We start from the raw sequence: 13,952 nt of genomic DNA, 5'->3' as shown, positions 1-13,952 counted from the left end.
CAATGACATGGATGGAGCCAGAGATGCTAGGCAAAATAAATCAGAGATAGACAAATACCATATATAGAATTTAAGAAACAAAACAAATAAGCAAAGGGGAAAAGAGAGAGAAACCAAGCAACAGCCTCTTAACTATAGAGAACAAACTGATAGTTACCAGAGGGGAGGTGGGTAGGGATATGGGTAAAATTGGTGATGGGGATTAAGGAGTGCACTTGTTGTGATGAGCATTGGGTGATGTATGGAATTGTTTAATTACTATATTGTACACCTGAAACTAATATAACACTGCATATTAACTAACTAGAATTAAAATTAAAACTTTAAAAAAAAGTCTATGATCTTATCCTCCTGAGAAATGCAATGTAGTTTCCCAGACTGGACTGTTTCTCCCATGGGAGGTAGCTCTGACTCTCAATCTTGAGGAAGCTGGACAAAATTATTCTGAAGTTTATCTAGAAGAGAAAATAAACAAGAAGAGCCAAGAAGACTTTTAAAAAGAAGACTTACTATCCTGTATTAAAAATTACATGATTTAGTGGCACCTGGGTGGCTCAGTTGGTTAAGCATCTGACTCTTGATATCAGCTCAGGTCATGGGTTGTGAGATCAAGCCCCGCATCAGGCTCCATGCTAGGTGGAGACCCAGCTTAAGATCCTCTCCCCACCTCCATCTCTTAAAAAAAAAAAAAGTAGAGAGGGGGAGTTAAGATAGCCGAGGAGCAGGGGACCCTAAGTCTCATCCCTCGAAAACAGCTAGATAGTTATTAAATCATTCTGAACACCTGAGAAATCAATCAGAGATCTGAGAAAAGAAATGCTGCAAATCAACAAGTAGAAAAGCAACCACCTTTTGGAAGGTGGGAAGTGCAGAGACTTGAATCGGGTTCGTGATATAGCTGAGGATATGGCAGGGAGGAGGGAGTCTGCTTACGGATGCTACTGCAAAGTATTATAAACAGTGGAGTGCAAAATTGGAACTCTTAGAAATCTGCTACAGTGGGGGACGTCCTGGCTTAAAGGTGTTAGGTGGTGAAGCAGGGCAGTATCCCAGGTGTGACAGCATGGTCTCAGGATCCCCAGGGTCAGAAGAAGAATGGGGGGTGCCTGATTGGGGCAGAATTCCCAGACGTAGGAGTGGGGAAGCCGGTTGAAAACAGTAAGTCTAGGTGCTGGCTTTCTGCTCTCCGTTACCATAAACTGTGAACTGCTACATGGTCGTGCAACCACTTTCCGGGGGGGGGGGGGGTCCAGCAAAAGGCAGAAGGTGGTGAGACCCTCCTCCCTCCCCCAGTCTGTGCTGCAGGAATCCATAAAATTTGGGGTTTTGAAATTCAGTCACATGCCTGAGATAAAAACAGTCAGTCACAGGTCAGGTGAACACAGAGTTCTGATGGAAACCAGGGAGACAATTGTGATTGCTTTTCTGTGAGGGCTCACTGAAGAATGGGGGGGTGCAAATTTTCAGCTCGGGGCTAGAGAGTGGGGCACCACCATATTCATCTTGCCCATCAGTGCTGAAATCCTGCAGGGAGCAAAAGAGTGCTGCACAGTGGAATCTGGAGCCACTTACACTGAGCCAAGCCTCTGTGCAAGGGAAGTACATTTTCAACAGGGCAAGTCCACCTGAGAATCAGGGCAACAGGCTCCTCTGCCAGAAGACCAGCACAAATAACTGGATCACACCAAGTTTACTGATCACAGAAGGCTGCAAAGCTTCAGCTCTTGGGGAAAACAGTATATGGTATTCTTTGTATTTTTATTCTTTAGTCTTGCAGTATTTTTTTTTGGTTATTTTGTTATGTATTCAATAATTTTTTAATTCTTTTAAAATTATTTTTATATAACATTATATTTTTTTTATTTTTTACTTTCTTATTTTGGGATCTAGATTCTTTCTTTCTTTCTTTCTTTTCTTTCTTTTCTTTCTTTTCTTTCTTTTGGTGGGCAGCAAAGCAAGGTTTATTGAATGATAGCAAACTGATAGTACAAAGATCCTGGGGTCGGGGGGAGGGATCTAGTTCCTTTTAACAAGCAGACAAAAACACACCCAGGATCTAGTTTTTTGTTTTGTTTTTCTGTTGTTGTTTTTTCTCCTTCTTCTTTTCTGGACAGAATTATGAGACAGAGAAATTCACCCCAAAAGAAAGAACAGGAGGTAGAACTCACTGCCAGGGATTTAATCAATATGGATATAAGTAAGATGTCTGAACTGGAATTTAAAACAATGATTATAAAAATACTAGCTGGGCTTGAAAAAAGCATAGAAGACACTAGAGAATCCCTTACTGTAGAAATAAAAGAACTAAAATCTTGTCAGGGTAAAATTAAAAATGCTATTACTGAGATGCAGTCCCAAATGCAGGCCATAAAAGTGAAGATGAATGAATCAGAAGAGCAGATCAGTGATATAGAAGATAAAATGATAGAAAATAAGGAAGCTGAAAAGAAGAAAGAAAACTATTAGATCACAAAGGAGACTTAGAGAACTCAGTGATTCCATAAAGCAAAATAATATCCATCCATATTATAGTAGTCCCAGAAGATGAACAGGAAAAAGGTGCAGAAGGTTTATTTGAAGATTTTATAGCTGAGAACTTCCCTATTCTGGGAAGGAAACAGGCATTCAAGTCCAGGAGGCAAAGAGAACCCCCCCCCCGCAACATCAACAAAAATAAGTTAACATCTTGACATAGTGAAGCTTGCAAATTTTGAAGTTAAAGAGAAAATCCTGAAAGCAGCTCAGGACAAGAGGTCCTTAACCTACAAGAGTAGACACATAAGGCTGGCAGCAGACCTGTCTACAGAGACCTGGCAGGCCAGAAAGGACTGGCATGATATATTCAAATTGCAAAATGGGAAAAATATACAGCCAAGAATACTTTATTCAGCAAGGCTGTCATTCAGAATAGGAGAGAGAGAGTTTCCAGGACAAACAAAAACTAAAGGAATTTGTGAACACTAACCCAACCCTGCAAGATATACAAAAAAGGATCCTTTAAGTGGAGAGAGAGCCCAAAAGTAACAAAGACCAGAAAGGAACAGAGACTGTCTACAGGAACAGCAACTTTACAGGGAATATAATGGCACTAAATTCATATCTTTCAATAATTACTCTGAATGTAAATGGACTAAATGCTCTAATCAAAAGATGTAGGGTGTAAGAATAGATAAAAACAAACAAACAAACAAACAAAAAACAAAAGAAGACCCATCAATGTGCTGCCTACAAGAGACTCATTTTAGACCCAAAGATACCTCCAGATTGAAAGTGAGGGTGTGGAGAACCATTTATCATGTTAATGAACATCAAAGGAAAGCTAGAGTACCCATCTTTATATCAGACAAGCTAGATTTTAAACCAAAGATTGTAATAAGAGATGAAGAAGGACACTATATCATAATAAAAGGGTCTATCCAACAAGAAGCTCTAACAATTGTAAATATTGATGCCCCTAACTTGAGAGCAGCCCAATATATAAACCAATTCGTAACAAAATTAAAGAAACTCATTGATAATAATACAATAATAGTAGGGAACTTTTATACTCCACTCACAGCAATGGGCAGGTCATCTAAACAGAAGATCAACAGGGAAACAGGGGCTTTGAATGACACACTGGACCAGATGGACTTAACAGATATATTCAAAGCATTTCATCCTAAAGCAGCAGAATACACATTCTTCTTGAATGCACGTGGAACATTTTCCAAAATAGATCACATACTGGGTCACAAATCAGGTCTCAACTTGTACAGAAAGATTGAGATCATACCATGCATATTTTCATACTACAGTGCTATAAAACTTGAAGTCAACCACAAGAAAAAATTGGGAAGGATTACAAATACGTGGAGGTTAAAGAAAATCCTACTAAAGAATGAATGGGTCAACTAGGAAATTAAAGAAGAATTTTAAAAATACATGGAAGCTTGGGGTGCCTGGGTGGCTCAGTCAGTTAAGCGGCTGCCTTCGGCTCAGGTCATGATCCCAGGGTCCTGGTATCAAGCTCTGCATTGGACTCCTTGCTCAGCGGGGAGCCTGCTTCTCCCTATCTCTTGCCTGCTGCTCCCCCTGCTTGTGTTCTCTCTCTCTGTGTCAAATAAATAAATACAATCTTTTTAAAAAATTAAAAAAATAAAAACACATGGAAGCAAATGAAAATGAAAACACAACTGTTCAAAACCTTTGGGATGCAGCAAAGGCAGTCCTAAGAGGGAAGTATATAGCAAGACAGGCCTTCCTCAAGAAACAAGAAAAGTCTCAAATACACAATCTAAATTACCCCTAAAGGAGCTAGAGAAAGAACAGCAAATAAAGCCTAAATCCAGCAGGAGAAGAGAAATTATAAAGATTAGAGCAGAAATCAATGATATAGAAATAAAAAGAACAGTAGAACAGATCAATGAAACTAGGAGTTGGTTCTTTGAAATAATAAGATTAATAAACCCCTTGTCAGACTTATCAAAAAGGACCCAAATAAAATCATGAATGAAAGAGGAGAGATTACAACCAACACTGAAGATATACAAACAATTATAAGAACATATTATGAGCAACTATCTGCCAATCTGGAAGAATGGATAAATCCCTAGAAACATAAAACTACCAAAACTGAAACAGGAGGAAGTAAAAAAGCTGAACAGACCCATAACCAGCAAAGAAATTGAATCAGTAATCAAAAATCTCTCAACAAACAAGAGTCCAGAGCCAGATTCCCAGGGCTTCCCAGAGGAACTCTACCAAACATTTAAAGAAGAATTAATACCTATTCTTCTGAAACTGTTCCAGAAAATAGAAATGGAAAGAAAACTTCCAAACTCATTCTGTGAGCCCAGCATTATCTTGATCCCAAAACCAGAAAAAGACCCCACTAAAAAGGAGAATTACAGATGAACATGGATGCAAAAAGTCTTACCAAGATACTAGCTAATAGGATCCAACAGTACATTAAAAGGATTATTCACCATGACCAAGCAGGATTTATTCCTGGGCTGCAGGGGTGGTTCAACATTTGCAAATCAATCAGTGTGAAACGCCACATTAATAAAAGGAAGGACAAGAGCCATGTAATCCTTTCAATAGATGCAGAAAATGCATTTGACAAAATACAACATCCTTTCTTGATAAAAACTCTCCATTGTGCAGAAATAGAGGGAACATACTTCAATATCATAAAAGCCATATATGAAAGACCCACACCAAATATCATCCTTAATGGGGGAAAACTGAGACCTTTTCCCCCAAGATCAGGAACACGACAGGGATGTCCACTCTCCCCACTGTATTTCAACAAGTACTGGAAATCGTAGCCTCAGCAATCAGACAACCAAAAGAAATAAAAGACATCCAAATCAGCAAAGAAGAGGTCAAATTTTCACGCTTTGCAGATGACATGATACTCTATGTAGAAAACCCAAAAGATGCCACCAAAAATTTGCTAGAACTGATACAGGAATTCGGCAAAGTCACAGGGTATAAAATCAATGCACAGAAGTCAGTTGCATTTCTATACACTAACAATGAGACAGAAGAAAGAGAAATTAAGGAATCGACCCCATTTACAATTGCACCAAAAACCATAAGATACCTAGAAATAAACCTAACCAAAGAGGTAAAGGATTTGTACTCTGAAAACTATAGAAGGCTTAAGAAAGAAATTAAGGAAGACACAAAGAAATGGAAAAACTCATGGATAGGAAGAACAAATATTGTTAAAATGTCTATGCTACCCAAAGCAATCTGTACATTCAGGGCAATCCCTGTCAAAATACCATCAGCATTTTTCACAGAGCTGGAACAAACAATCCTAAAATTTGTTTGGAACCAGAAAAGACCCTGAATAGCCAAAGGATTGTTGAAAACCAAACCTGGAGACATCACAATTCCAGACATCAAGGTCTATTACAAAGCTGTAATCATAAAGACAGTATGGTACTGGCACAAAAACAGACTCATAGATCAATGGAACAGAATAGAGAACCCAGAAATGGACCCTTAATTCTATGGTCAACTAATCTTTGACAAAGCAGTAAAGAACATCCAATGGAAAAAAGATAGTCTCTTCAACAAATGGTGTTGGGGAAAATGGGACAGCCACATGCAGAAGAATGAAACTGGACCTTTTCCTTACACCACACACAAAAACAGACTCAGAATGGATGATCAGCCCTAAATGTGAGACAGGAAACCATCAAATCCTGTTAGAGAACACAGGCAGCAACTTCTGTGACCTCGGCCACATCAACTTCTTGATAGACAAAGGCAAAAATGAACTATTGGAACTTCATCAGGATAAAAAACTTTTTGTATAGCAAAAAGTTTTGCACATTCAACAAAACTAAAAGGCAGCCTGTAAGATGGGAGAAGGTATTTGCAAATGACTTGTCAGATAAAGGGCTAGTTTCCAAATCTACAAAGAACTTATCAAACTCAACACCCAAAAAACAAAAAAAAACCAGTTAAGAAATGGGCAGAAGACATGAACAGACATTTCTCCAAAGAAGACAATAGAAACATGAAAAAAAATGGGGCACCTGGGTGGCTCAGTCATTAAGCATCTGCCTTCGGCTCAGGTCATGATCCCAGGGTCCTGGGATCTAGTCCTGCATCAGGCTCCCTGCTTCTCCCTCTCCCACTCCCTGCTTCTCCCTCTCCCACTCCCCCTGCTTGTGTTCCCTCTCTTGCTGTCTCTTTCTCTGTCAAATAAATAAATAATCTAAAAAAAAAAAAAAGAAACATGAAAAAATGCTCAACATCAGTCAGCATCAGGGAAATACAAATCAAAACTATGATGAGATACAACCTTACACTGGTCAGAATGACTAAAATTAATAATTCAGGAAACAAAGGATATTGGTGAGGATGTGGAGAAAGGGGAACCCTCTCACACTGTTGGTAGGAATGCAAGCTGATGCATCCACTCTGGAAAACAGTATGGAGGTTCCTCAAAAAGTTAAAAGTAAACTAACCTCCGACCTAGGAATTACACTACTAGGTATTTATCCAAAGGATATAAATATTGGGACCCAAAGGGGCACCTGCACCCCAATGTTTATAGCAGCAATGTCCACAATAGCCAAACTATGGAAAGAGCCCAGATGTCCATTGACAGATGAGTAGATAAAGAAGATGTGGTATATGCATACAATGGAATATTACACAGCCATCAAAAAAATGAAATCTTGCCATTTGCAATGATGGGGATGGAACTAGAGGGCATTGGGCCAAGTGAAATAAGTCATTATGTGGAATTTAAGAAACAAAACAGAGGATCATAGGGGAAGAGAGGAAAAAATAAGACGAAACTAGAGAGGGAGACAAACCATAAGAGACTCTCAATCATAGGAAACAAACTGAGAGTTGCTGGAGGGGAGGGTGGGGTGGAGGGATGGGGTAACTGGGTGATGGGCATTAAGGAGTGCATGTGATGTAATGAGCACTGGATAGTATATAAAACTGATGAATCATAGGCCTGTAACTCTGAAACCAATAATACATTATATGTTAAATGTATTTAAATTTGAAAATGTTTTAAAAAATAAAAATAAAAAAATACAAATACACACAAAAAAAGATTTTTCATAACACAATAATGGGCTCACTATTTGTAACAGTTCGTAACACCTATGTGCTTTGATGTGATGGTTTTGTCATGTGTTATAGTTATCAGGCTCACTACTACTAAACTGCAGGTCCCTTGAAGTCAGGGACTGTGTCTTACTCATCTTTTTAATCCCCCCACAAGATCAAACACACTAGCCTTTGTACAATAGATGCCTAATAATGATTTATTGATTTAAATTTCATTAAGCAAGTTTAGGAAAAGCTGCCTTGGCAAGACCCTCAGATACCTTAAAATAAGATGCTGGGATTGACTAATTGGAAAGGGCTGGGGTTGTGTGTTTAGCAGTAATGTTGGTACAGCCATCCTGTTGTCTGTGGAGACATAATCTAGGATTACTAAGAGACATTCATGATACAAAACTCAAAAGTTTCTTGTCCTGGGGCGCCTGGGTGGCTCAGTCGTTAAGCGTCTGCCGAGCCCTGCATTGGGCTCCCTGCTCGGCGGGAAGCCTGCTTCTCCCTCTCCCACTCCCTCTGCTTGTGTTCCTTCTCTCACTGTGTCTCTCTCTGTCAACTAAATAAAATCTTTTTAAAAAAAAAGTTTCTTGCCCTGTTGCCTCCAGAAAGCTTTAACACTTGAGGATTTCCATTTTTATTGTCTTGATTCTTTGAATAGAGACAGAAATCCCATTTGTAGATATAATACTCCTCAGTGAGAAAGTGTGAAGATCTAGTGAAGTCTTCACTAGCAGCCAGTATCCCAGGCTGATCTGTAGAGGGTTATCCTTCTCATCATTTCTCTCCTCTTTTTCAGAACAAGTGAGATATCTGCAAGCCAACAGCAGAGAACTCAATTCTACATTTGGGTATCCTGTGAGTATTAGGCCTCTAGTTACTTTGGAAAGAGGCTATTATTCTCCTCTAATATTCCCCTTTGTGAGTGGGGCAGGAATTCATTGTAGATGTAGATCCTACAACATAGGTTCTACTTTCTTTCAAGCTCCTATACAATGAGGGCTGGCATAGTGAGGGCTCAGAAACCAAAATTAATTCTAGTGACCTAGGCTCAGGAGAGAATATATCTCAGATTTTGGGTTTCATGTATAATTTCTGGAAAAGAGATACTGTAGCTTTTTCTTGCACAAATGAAGTCATAGTCCAACAATTATTTTTCTACTTTGACATCTGTGACAATACGTACAGCTCTAACAGTGGCACGGTTTTCCACTGTTTTCAATATACCTTAATTTATTTTACTAGTCTCCTATTGATGAACATTTAAAATGTGTCCATTCAGGGGTGCCTGGGTGGCTCAGTCAGTTAAGCGTCTGACTTTTGGTTTTGGCTCAGGTCATGATCTTGGTGTCATGAGGTTGATTTCCACATCAGGGCAGAGTCTGCTTGAGATTTTCTCTCTCCCTCTCCCTCTGCCCCTCCCCTGGCTCACACACGCACACACACTCTCTCTCTCTAAAATAAATAAATAAACCTTAATAAAAAATAAAATAAAATGCTTCCATTCATATCCAGGTGTCCCCTCCAAAAAAATAGTCTCCAGTGTTTTGCTATGATAAATGGTTCTGAATGAACACCATTAACCATAAATTTTATCACATTTGTGTGACTATATCTCATTTTTAAAGATATTTTTATTTTAGAGAGAGAGAAAGAGTGCAAGAATGGGAGGAGGGGGCAGGGGGGGTGTTGAAGCAGACTCCCTGCTGGGCAGGGACCCCAACACAGGGTTCTGTCTCAGGACCCTGAGATCATGACCTGAGCAGACACCAAGAGCCGGATGTTTAACCGACTGAGCTACCGAGGCGCCCCTTGTGTGAATATATCTTATGAGAATTTCCTAGAAGTGAATTGGTTGGGTCAAAGGGAAAACACATTAAAAATTGTGATGCATATTGCCAGACTTCCATCTAAAAAGATTATATCCATTTATATTTCTACCTACAGTAGAGACTGCTATTTTTTCCCTATTGCTGCCAGACTAGGTATTATCAATCTTTTTCCTCTTTGCCAGGCTCTTGAATGAAAAATGGTATTTTGTTATCTATCTTTCCTTAATTTCAAGTGAGTTCAATAATCTTTTCATGTTAATCAACCTTTTGTATTTCTTTTTATAGAAAATACCTCTTTGCCCATTTTCTATTAGATTGTTCATTTTTCACTTATTTATTAATAACTCATAAAAAGATATATATTTAAAATTCATACTCCAGCACCCATCCTTGCCCACCTCTGCTCCCTATAGGGAACTACTCTTGTTACTTTCTTGTATATTCATCAGTACTTCTTTGTATAAATAAAGCAAAGCCACTTTCTTAAACTGTTCTAAACTTTAAAAATATGTCCTGGAGATGTTTTCTTTTCTTTTTTTTTTTTAAGATTTTATTTATTTATTTGACAGAGAGAGACACAGTGAGAGAGGGAACACAAGCAGGGGGAGTGGGAGATGGAGAAGCAGGCTCCCTGCTGAGCAGGGAGCCCGATGCGGGGCTCGATCCCAGGACCCTGGGATCATGACCAGAGCCGAAGGCAGACACTTGATGACTGAGCCACCCAGGCGCCCCAACAAGCAATGTTTTTATACATGTTATTTTGTGTATGTGCAGCTGTAGCTATAGGCATATAAATACATATATAGCCATACATATTTGTAGTCTCTGTAGGACATTAGTTTATGATTTCTAAGTTAGAGAGGTTCTGGACAGTAACAGTGTTCAGGGTGTGGCCATGCAAGCAGATTTTCTTTCCCCCTTTCTATCTTCTAGACACATATGAGAGGCACTATAATGCAACAAAACTAGGTTTTGACATCAAACAGACCTGAGTTTGAGCACAGCTCTACTCCTTACTAACTTTGCCTCTTTAGGCATGTTTTTTAACCTCTCTGATCTTGAGTTTCCTCATCTATGAAAAGGGCCTAACTCACCTTACTTGGTGGTCTTGGGAGTTAGAGATAGCTGTGAATAATGTTAGCTCTCTTTCTGCAAGAAACCATTGCCTCTTGAAGAAAGAGTACAAGTCTCTTTCATCTCTGTATCCACAGTTTACACCACAATATTTGGCACATAAACTGCATTTGATAAATATATGCTGAATAAATACCTTTTCTTATGTATTTAACAACCATCTCATTTCCATGGCCCACTGCTGATTTTTCTCCTCTTCTCTACTCTTTTCCAGGCCCACTCCTTTTCTTCTTCTCAGCCTCTACCTTCTGAATCCCATTATGGCCGTGGCCTTCTGTCCTCCTCTATTCCTTCATTTAGCCAACAGTCAGGTTTCACTACCTAAAAAAATAAACAGCCCAAACCAAAATCCACCACCTCTAGCATGCTTAAATTTTATCACCTCTGCCAAAAAAGAACTAAACACTGAAGAAATTCATAGTTTAAGCAGATGTTCTACATTCTTTAGATATTGCTTTTGGTTTGATGTTTAAGAGTAGAACAGAACACTCTGGTTGCCAAGTTAGTAAAGAAGTGCTGATATTTCTGTCTTGAGATAGAATCAGCAAGGCTTTTGTCTTTGTTTGCTAAATAAATGCTACCAAGTGGGTAGAAACCTGAAATATGATAATTAGTTATAAAATCAAATGGAAAATCAGGAGTGAAGGCCTGCTGCTTCAGTAAGCCTAAAGATCAGAAAAGGTCTTTGGTTCCAAGTTTCAGAACTATCTGGACTTAGACACTGAGAAATTCAGAGTATCTCATGATCAAAGACAGCGATTTCTATGTTAGAATAACATTTTCTCAGGGTTAGAAGGGCCAATAGTGATCATTTAGTTAAAACTTCTTTCAAGACAGACCTATGAGCTTCTCTGGGATAGATCTTGTTTAATTTTTTTCAGCCTACTAGTATAGCCCAGAACAGGACTATAAACAGAGCAAGCCTTGAGAGATGTATAGTGTTTGATTGGTTATTAACTAGAAAATCATAGAGAAAACACCCAGGAAATCTTAGTTGTAGCTTAGATCTCTAAACTCCTAAGCTCTATGACCAGCTTCTCTTCCCTAGGGAAATAGACAAGCATGTCTTGACTGAAGAGCCTATCTAGCCCTCCTGGGCAAGTTATAGCCTTAGGACTGAATGGTTTTGGTTTTCCAAGAGAAGGTCTCTGATGCTTTCCCAAGGCAGAGTCCGGCAAGATTTTTCATACTTGAGCAATATCTATACTCCAGGACTGCGTGTGGGTTTTTTTCTCTTGTTTTGGCCTTCTACATGGAGAAGGTAGGGGAGAAGCCCTGTCCTGAGGAAATTGTTTGGTTTAAATTGTTATTCTTTTGCTTTTCTTGAGCTCTTATATTCAAGCTCTGACATCTTAGGTCAAATGATTGAAGACCCCAAGGTAGAAAGTAAGATGATGCTGTCAGCATCTTGAGATCAGGATTGAAGAGTTAGCAAGTTCCCGTTTTCACTCGGAAAAATCATAGCTCAGATATAAACCAAAACTATTTAGATTCTCTCAAGACAATTAAAAGGCAAGTGACTTCCCAATGCTGACAGGGACCAGTGTAGGAACCTTCAGTGGGCTAAGGTTGAAAGAGTAATTTGCTTTTGGCATCTGACATCCTTCAGCATTGAAAGCGGTATATAAAGGCACACCAAACTGAATTTGCCAGGCTTAGAAAAACTTCATTTGAGAGCTAATACAAATGGCAGACTTGCCTACTATTTAGGGCTGAGAAGGACTAGTGGATGAGAGGTAAGATGACTCTGAAGGATCTCTGATTCCATGAAAAAAAGGCACTTGGATAGCTACACAAGTGAAACTGAGACTCAGGGGACAGCACAGCCCCAACTCTGCAGCTGACTCTGTGGTCTTTGGCAAATAACCTCAGTGCCTCAGTTTCCTCATCCTCAAAAAGTGATCATATCGTCCTCTCCTCATACGGTTATTGTGAGGAATAAATAAGCTGCTACATATAAAATGCTTAGAACAGTGCCTTGCATGTAGTAAATATTCAATAAATGTAAGCTTTTATTGTTGATTTTATTAACATTATTATTAATAGCATCAATAAACAAAGAATTCTATGCCTCAAAAAAGTCCCATATTGATCAGCCTTGCCTTCTTTGCATTCTCTAGGTCTCCAAGAAAAGTGGGAGACAAAAACTTCTTCCTTCCCTCCCCCTCACCCCATGGTGGAGGAACTATGGCTTTTTCCTGTTTTGAGGAGTGGTCTTGGTGCTTTTTGTTAAGACTGGGAGGTGGGGTCTTTAGTTCCTCTAATTGTGCTTGTTTTCTTTTACTCACAGAACAATACCATCAAGACCTCAAGATACAGCGTCTTTAACTTCTTGCCCCTGAACCTATTTGAACAATTCCAGCGACTTGCAAATGCATATTTCCTCATTTTGCTATTCCTACAGGTATTGACTTTTGAGATCTTTTCCACAGAGCATTTTATCAATATCTCTGTGATCTGATTGTGTAATCAGTCCTTCTCCTCCCTAAACTGAGAAATGTCTCTCTAGGTAACAGGCAAATGGATGGCCTGGAGTGTCAGGCCAGTCCTATAGAGTAGCTGTCGTCAGGATTAGGTGGGATGAAACAAATCTCTGCAAAAGGAAGGACACAAGGTCACTGAATCCCAAGGAAGGGGAGCTCCCTCATCATGTCTGCATGGCCACAGTTCAGCTTGACCACAGGAGGTCACAGACTCTGCACCCCAACCACAACTACAACTCCATTTCTCATTCATTGTCCCAGCCTCCCTGACAGAAAGTTAACATGCAGGAATTCTGAGAAAGAGAATGGTTTAGAACATAAGAATACCAGCACAGGGCAAGGAAGCAGGGCAGGGTCAGTCCAAACTGGGGAGAGAGGGACGGATTGTTTCATTTCCCCTTATGCTGAGGGATAAGGGAGGGGATGTGGTTTTCCAATGTCCACTCTTATCTCCCAGTTCCCCCTACCTCTCACCAGAACCTTCATCATCAGAGGAGAAATAGCCCATCAAGACTATTGTAGTGGAGTTTGGGACAGATAGGTGGCAACTTTCCATCTCCTATTCTTTTGTCCTTTCTTGGCAATGTTTACTTATATTAACATCTATATTATATATTTACTTATATTACTTATATTTCCAAAACAGTGGAAAGCAACTAGGATAGTTGAATTTATTATGAACCTGTGGAGGTGAAAGAGGTGGGGGGGGGTTGCTGGTAGGAAATATATTGTCCTTTAAGCTTTCTGAGCCAAGTTTCTCCCTTTTCCCTCTCACAGTTGATTCCCCAGATCTCCTCCTTGGCATGGTACACAACTGTGATACCCCTGATGGTGGTGCTGTCCATAACAGCAGTGAAGGATGCCATCGATGACATGGTGAAGTGGCTTCCTGGGCTCCTAGTCCTTCACAGTACCTAGTCTG

The 13,952-nt window shown here is 39.5% G+C and overlaps 1 protein-coding gene across 4 annotated transcripts in view; it reads left to right on the top strand.

Moving 5' to 3' along the window:
- LOC112809601 (phospholipid-transporting ATPase FetA-like) overlaps positions 1-13,952 on the top strand; it is a 108,679-nt gene that overhangs the window by 41,376 nt on the left and 53,351 nt on the right. For all 4 annotated transcript variants that reach the window (XM_073881386.1, XM_073881387.1, XM_025852938.2 and 1 more), the window contains 3 exons: positions 8,381-8,439; positions 12,838-12,951; positions 13,808-13,906. In XM_073881386.1, the coding sequence (XP_073737487.1) occupies positions 8,381-8,439; positions 12,838-12,951; positions 13,808-13,906 (272 nt within the window). The remainder of the gene's footprint in view (positions 1-8,380; positions 8,440-12,837; positions 12,952-13,807; positions 13,907-13,952) is intronic.

The sequence above is a fragment of the Callorhinus ursinus genome, unplaced genomic scaffold (assembly GCF_003265705.2).
Source record: "Callorhinus ursinus isolate GAN/ISIS: 27379988/994484 unplaced genomic scaffold, GSC_fseal_2.0 scaffold42, whole genome shotgun sequence".
Classification (NCBI taxonomy): domain Eukaryota; kingdom Metazoa; phylum Chordata; class Mammalia; order Carnivora; family Otariidae; genus Callorhinus; species Callorhinus ursinus.
The sequence above is the reverse complement of the archived record's forward strand: the minus strand, read 5'-3'. Positions and strand labels throughout refer to the sequence as shown.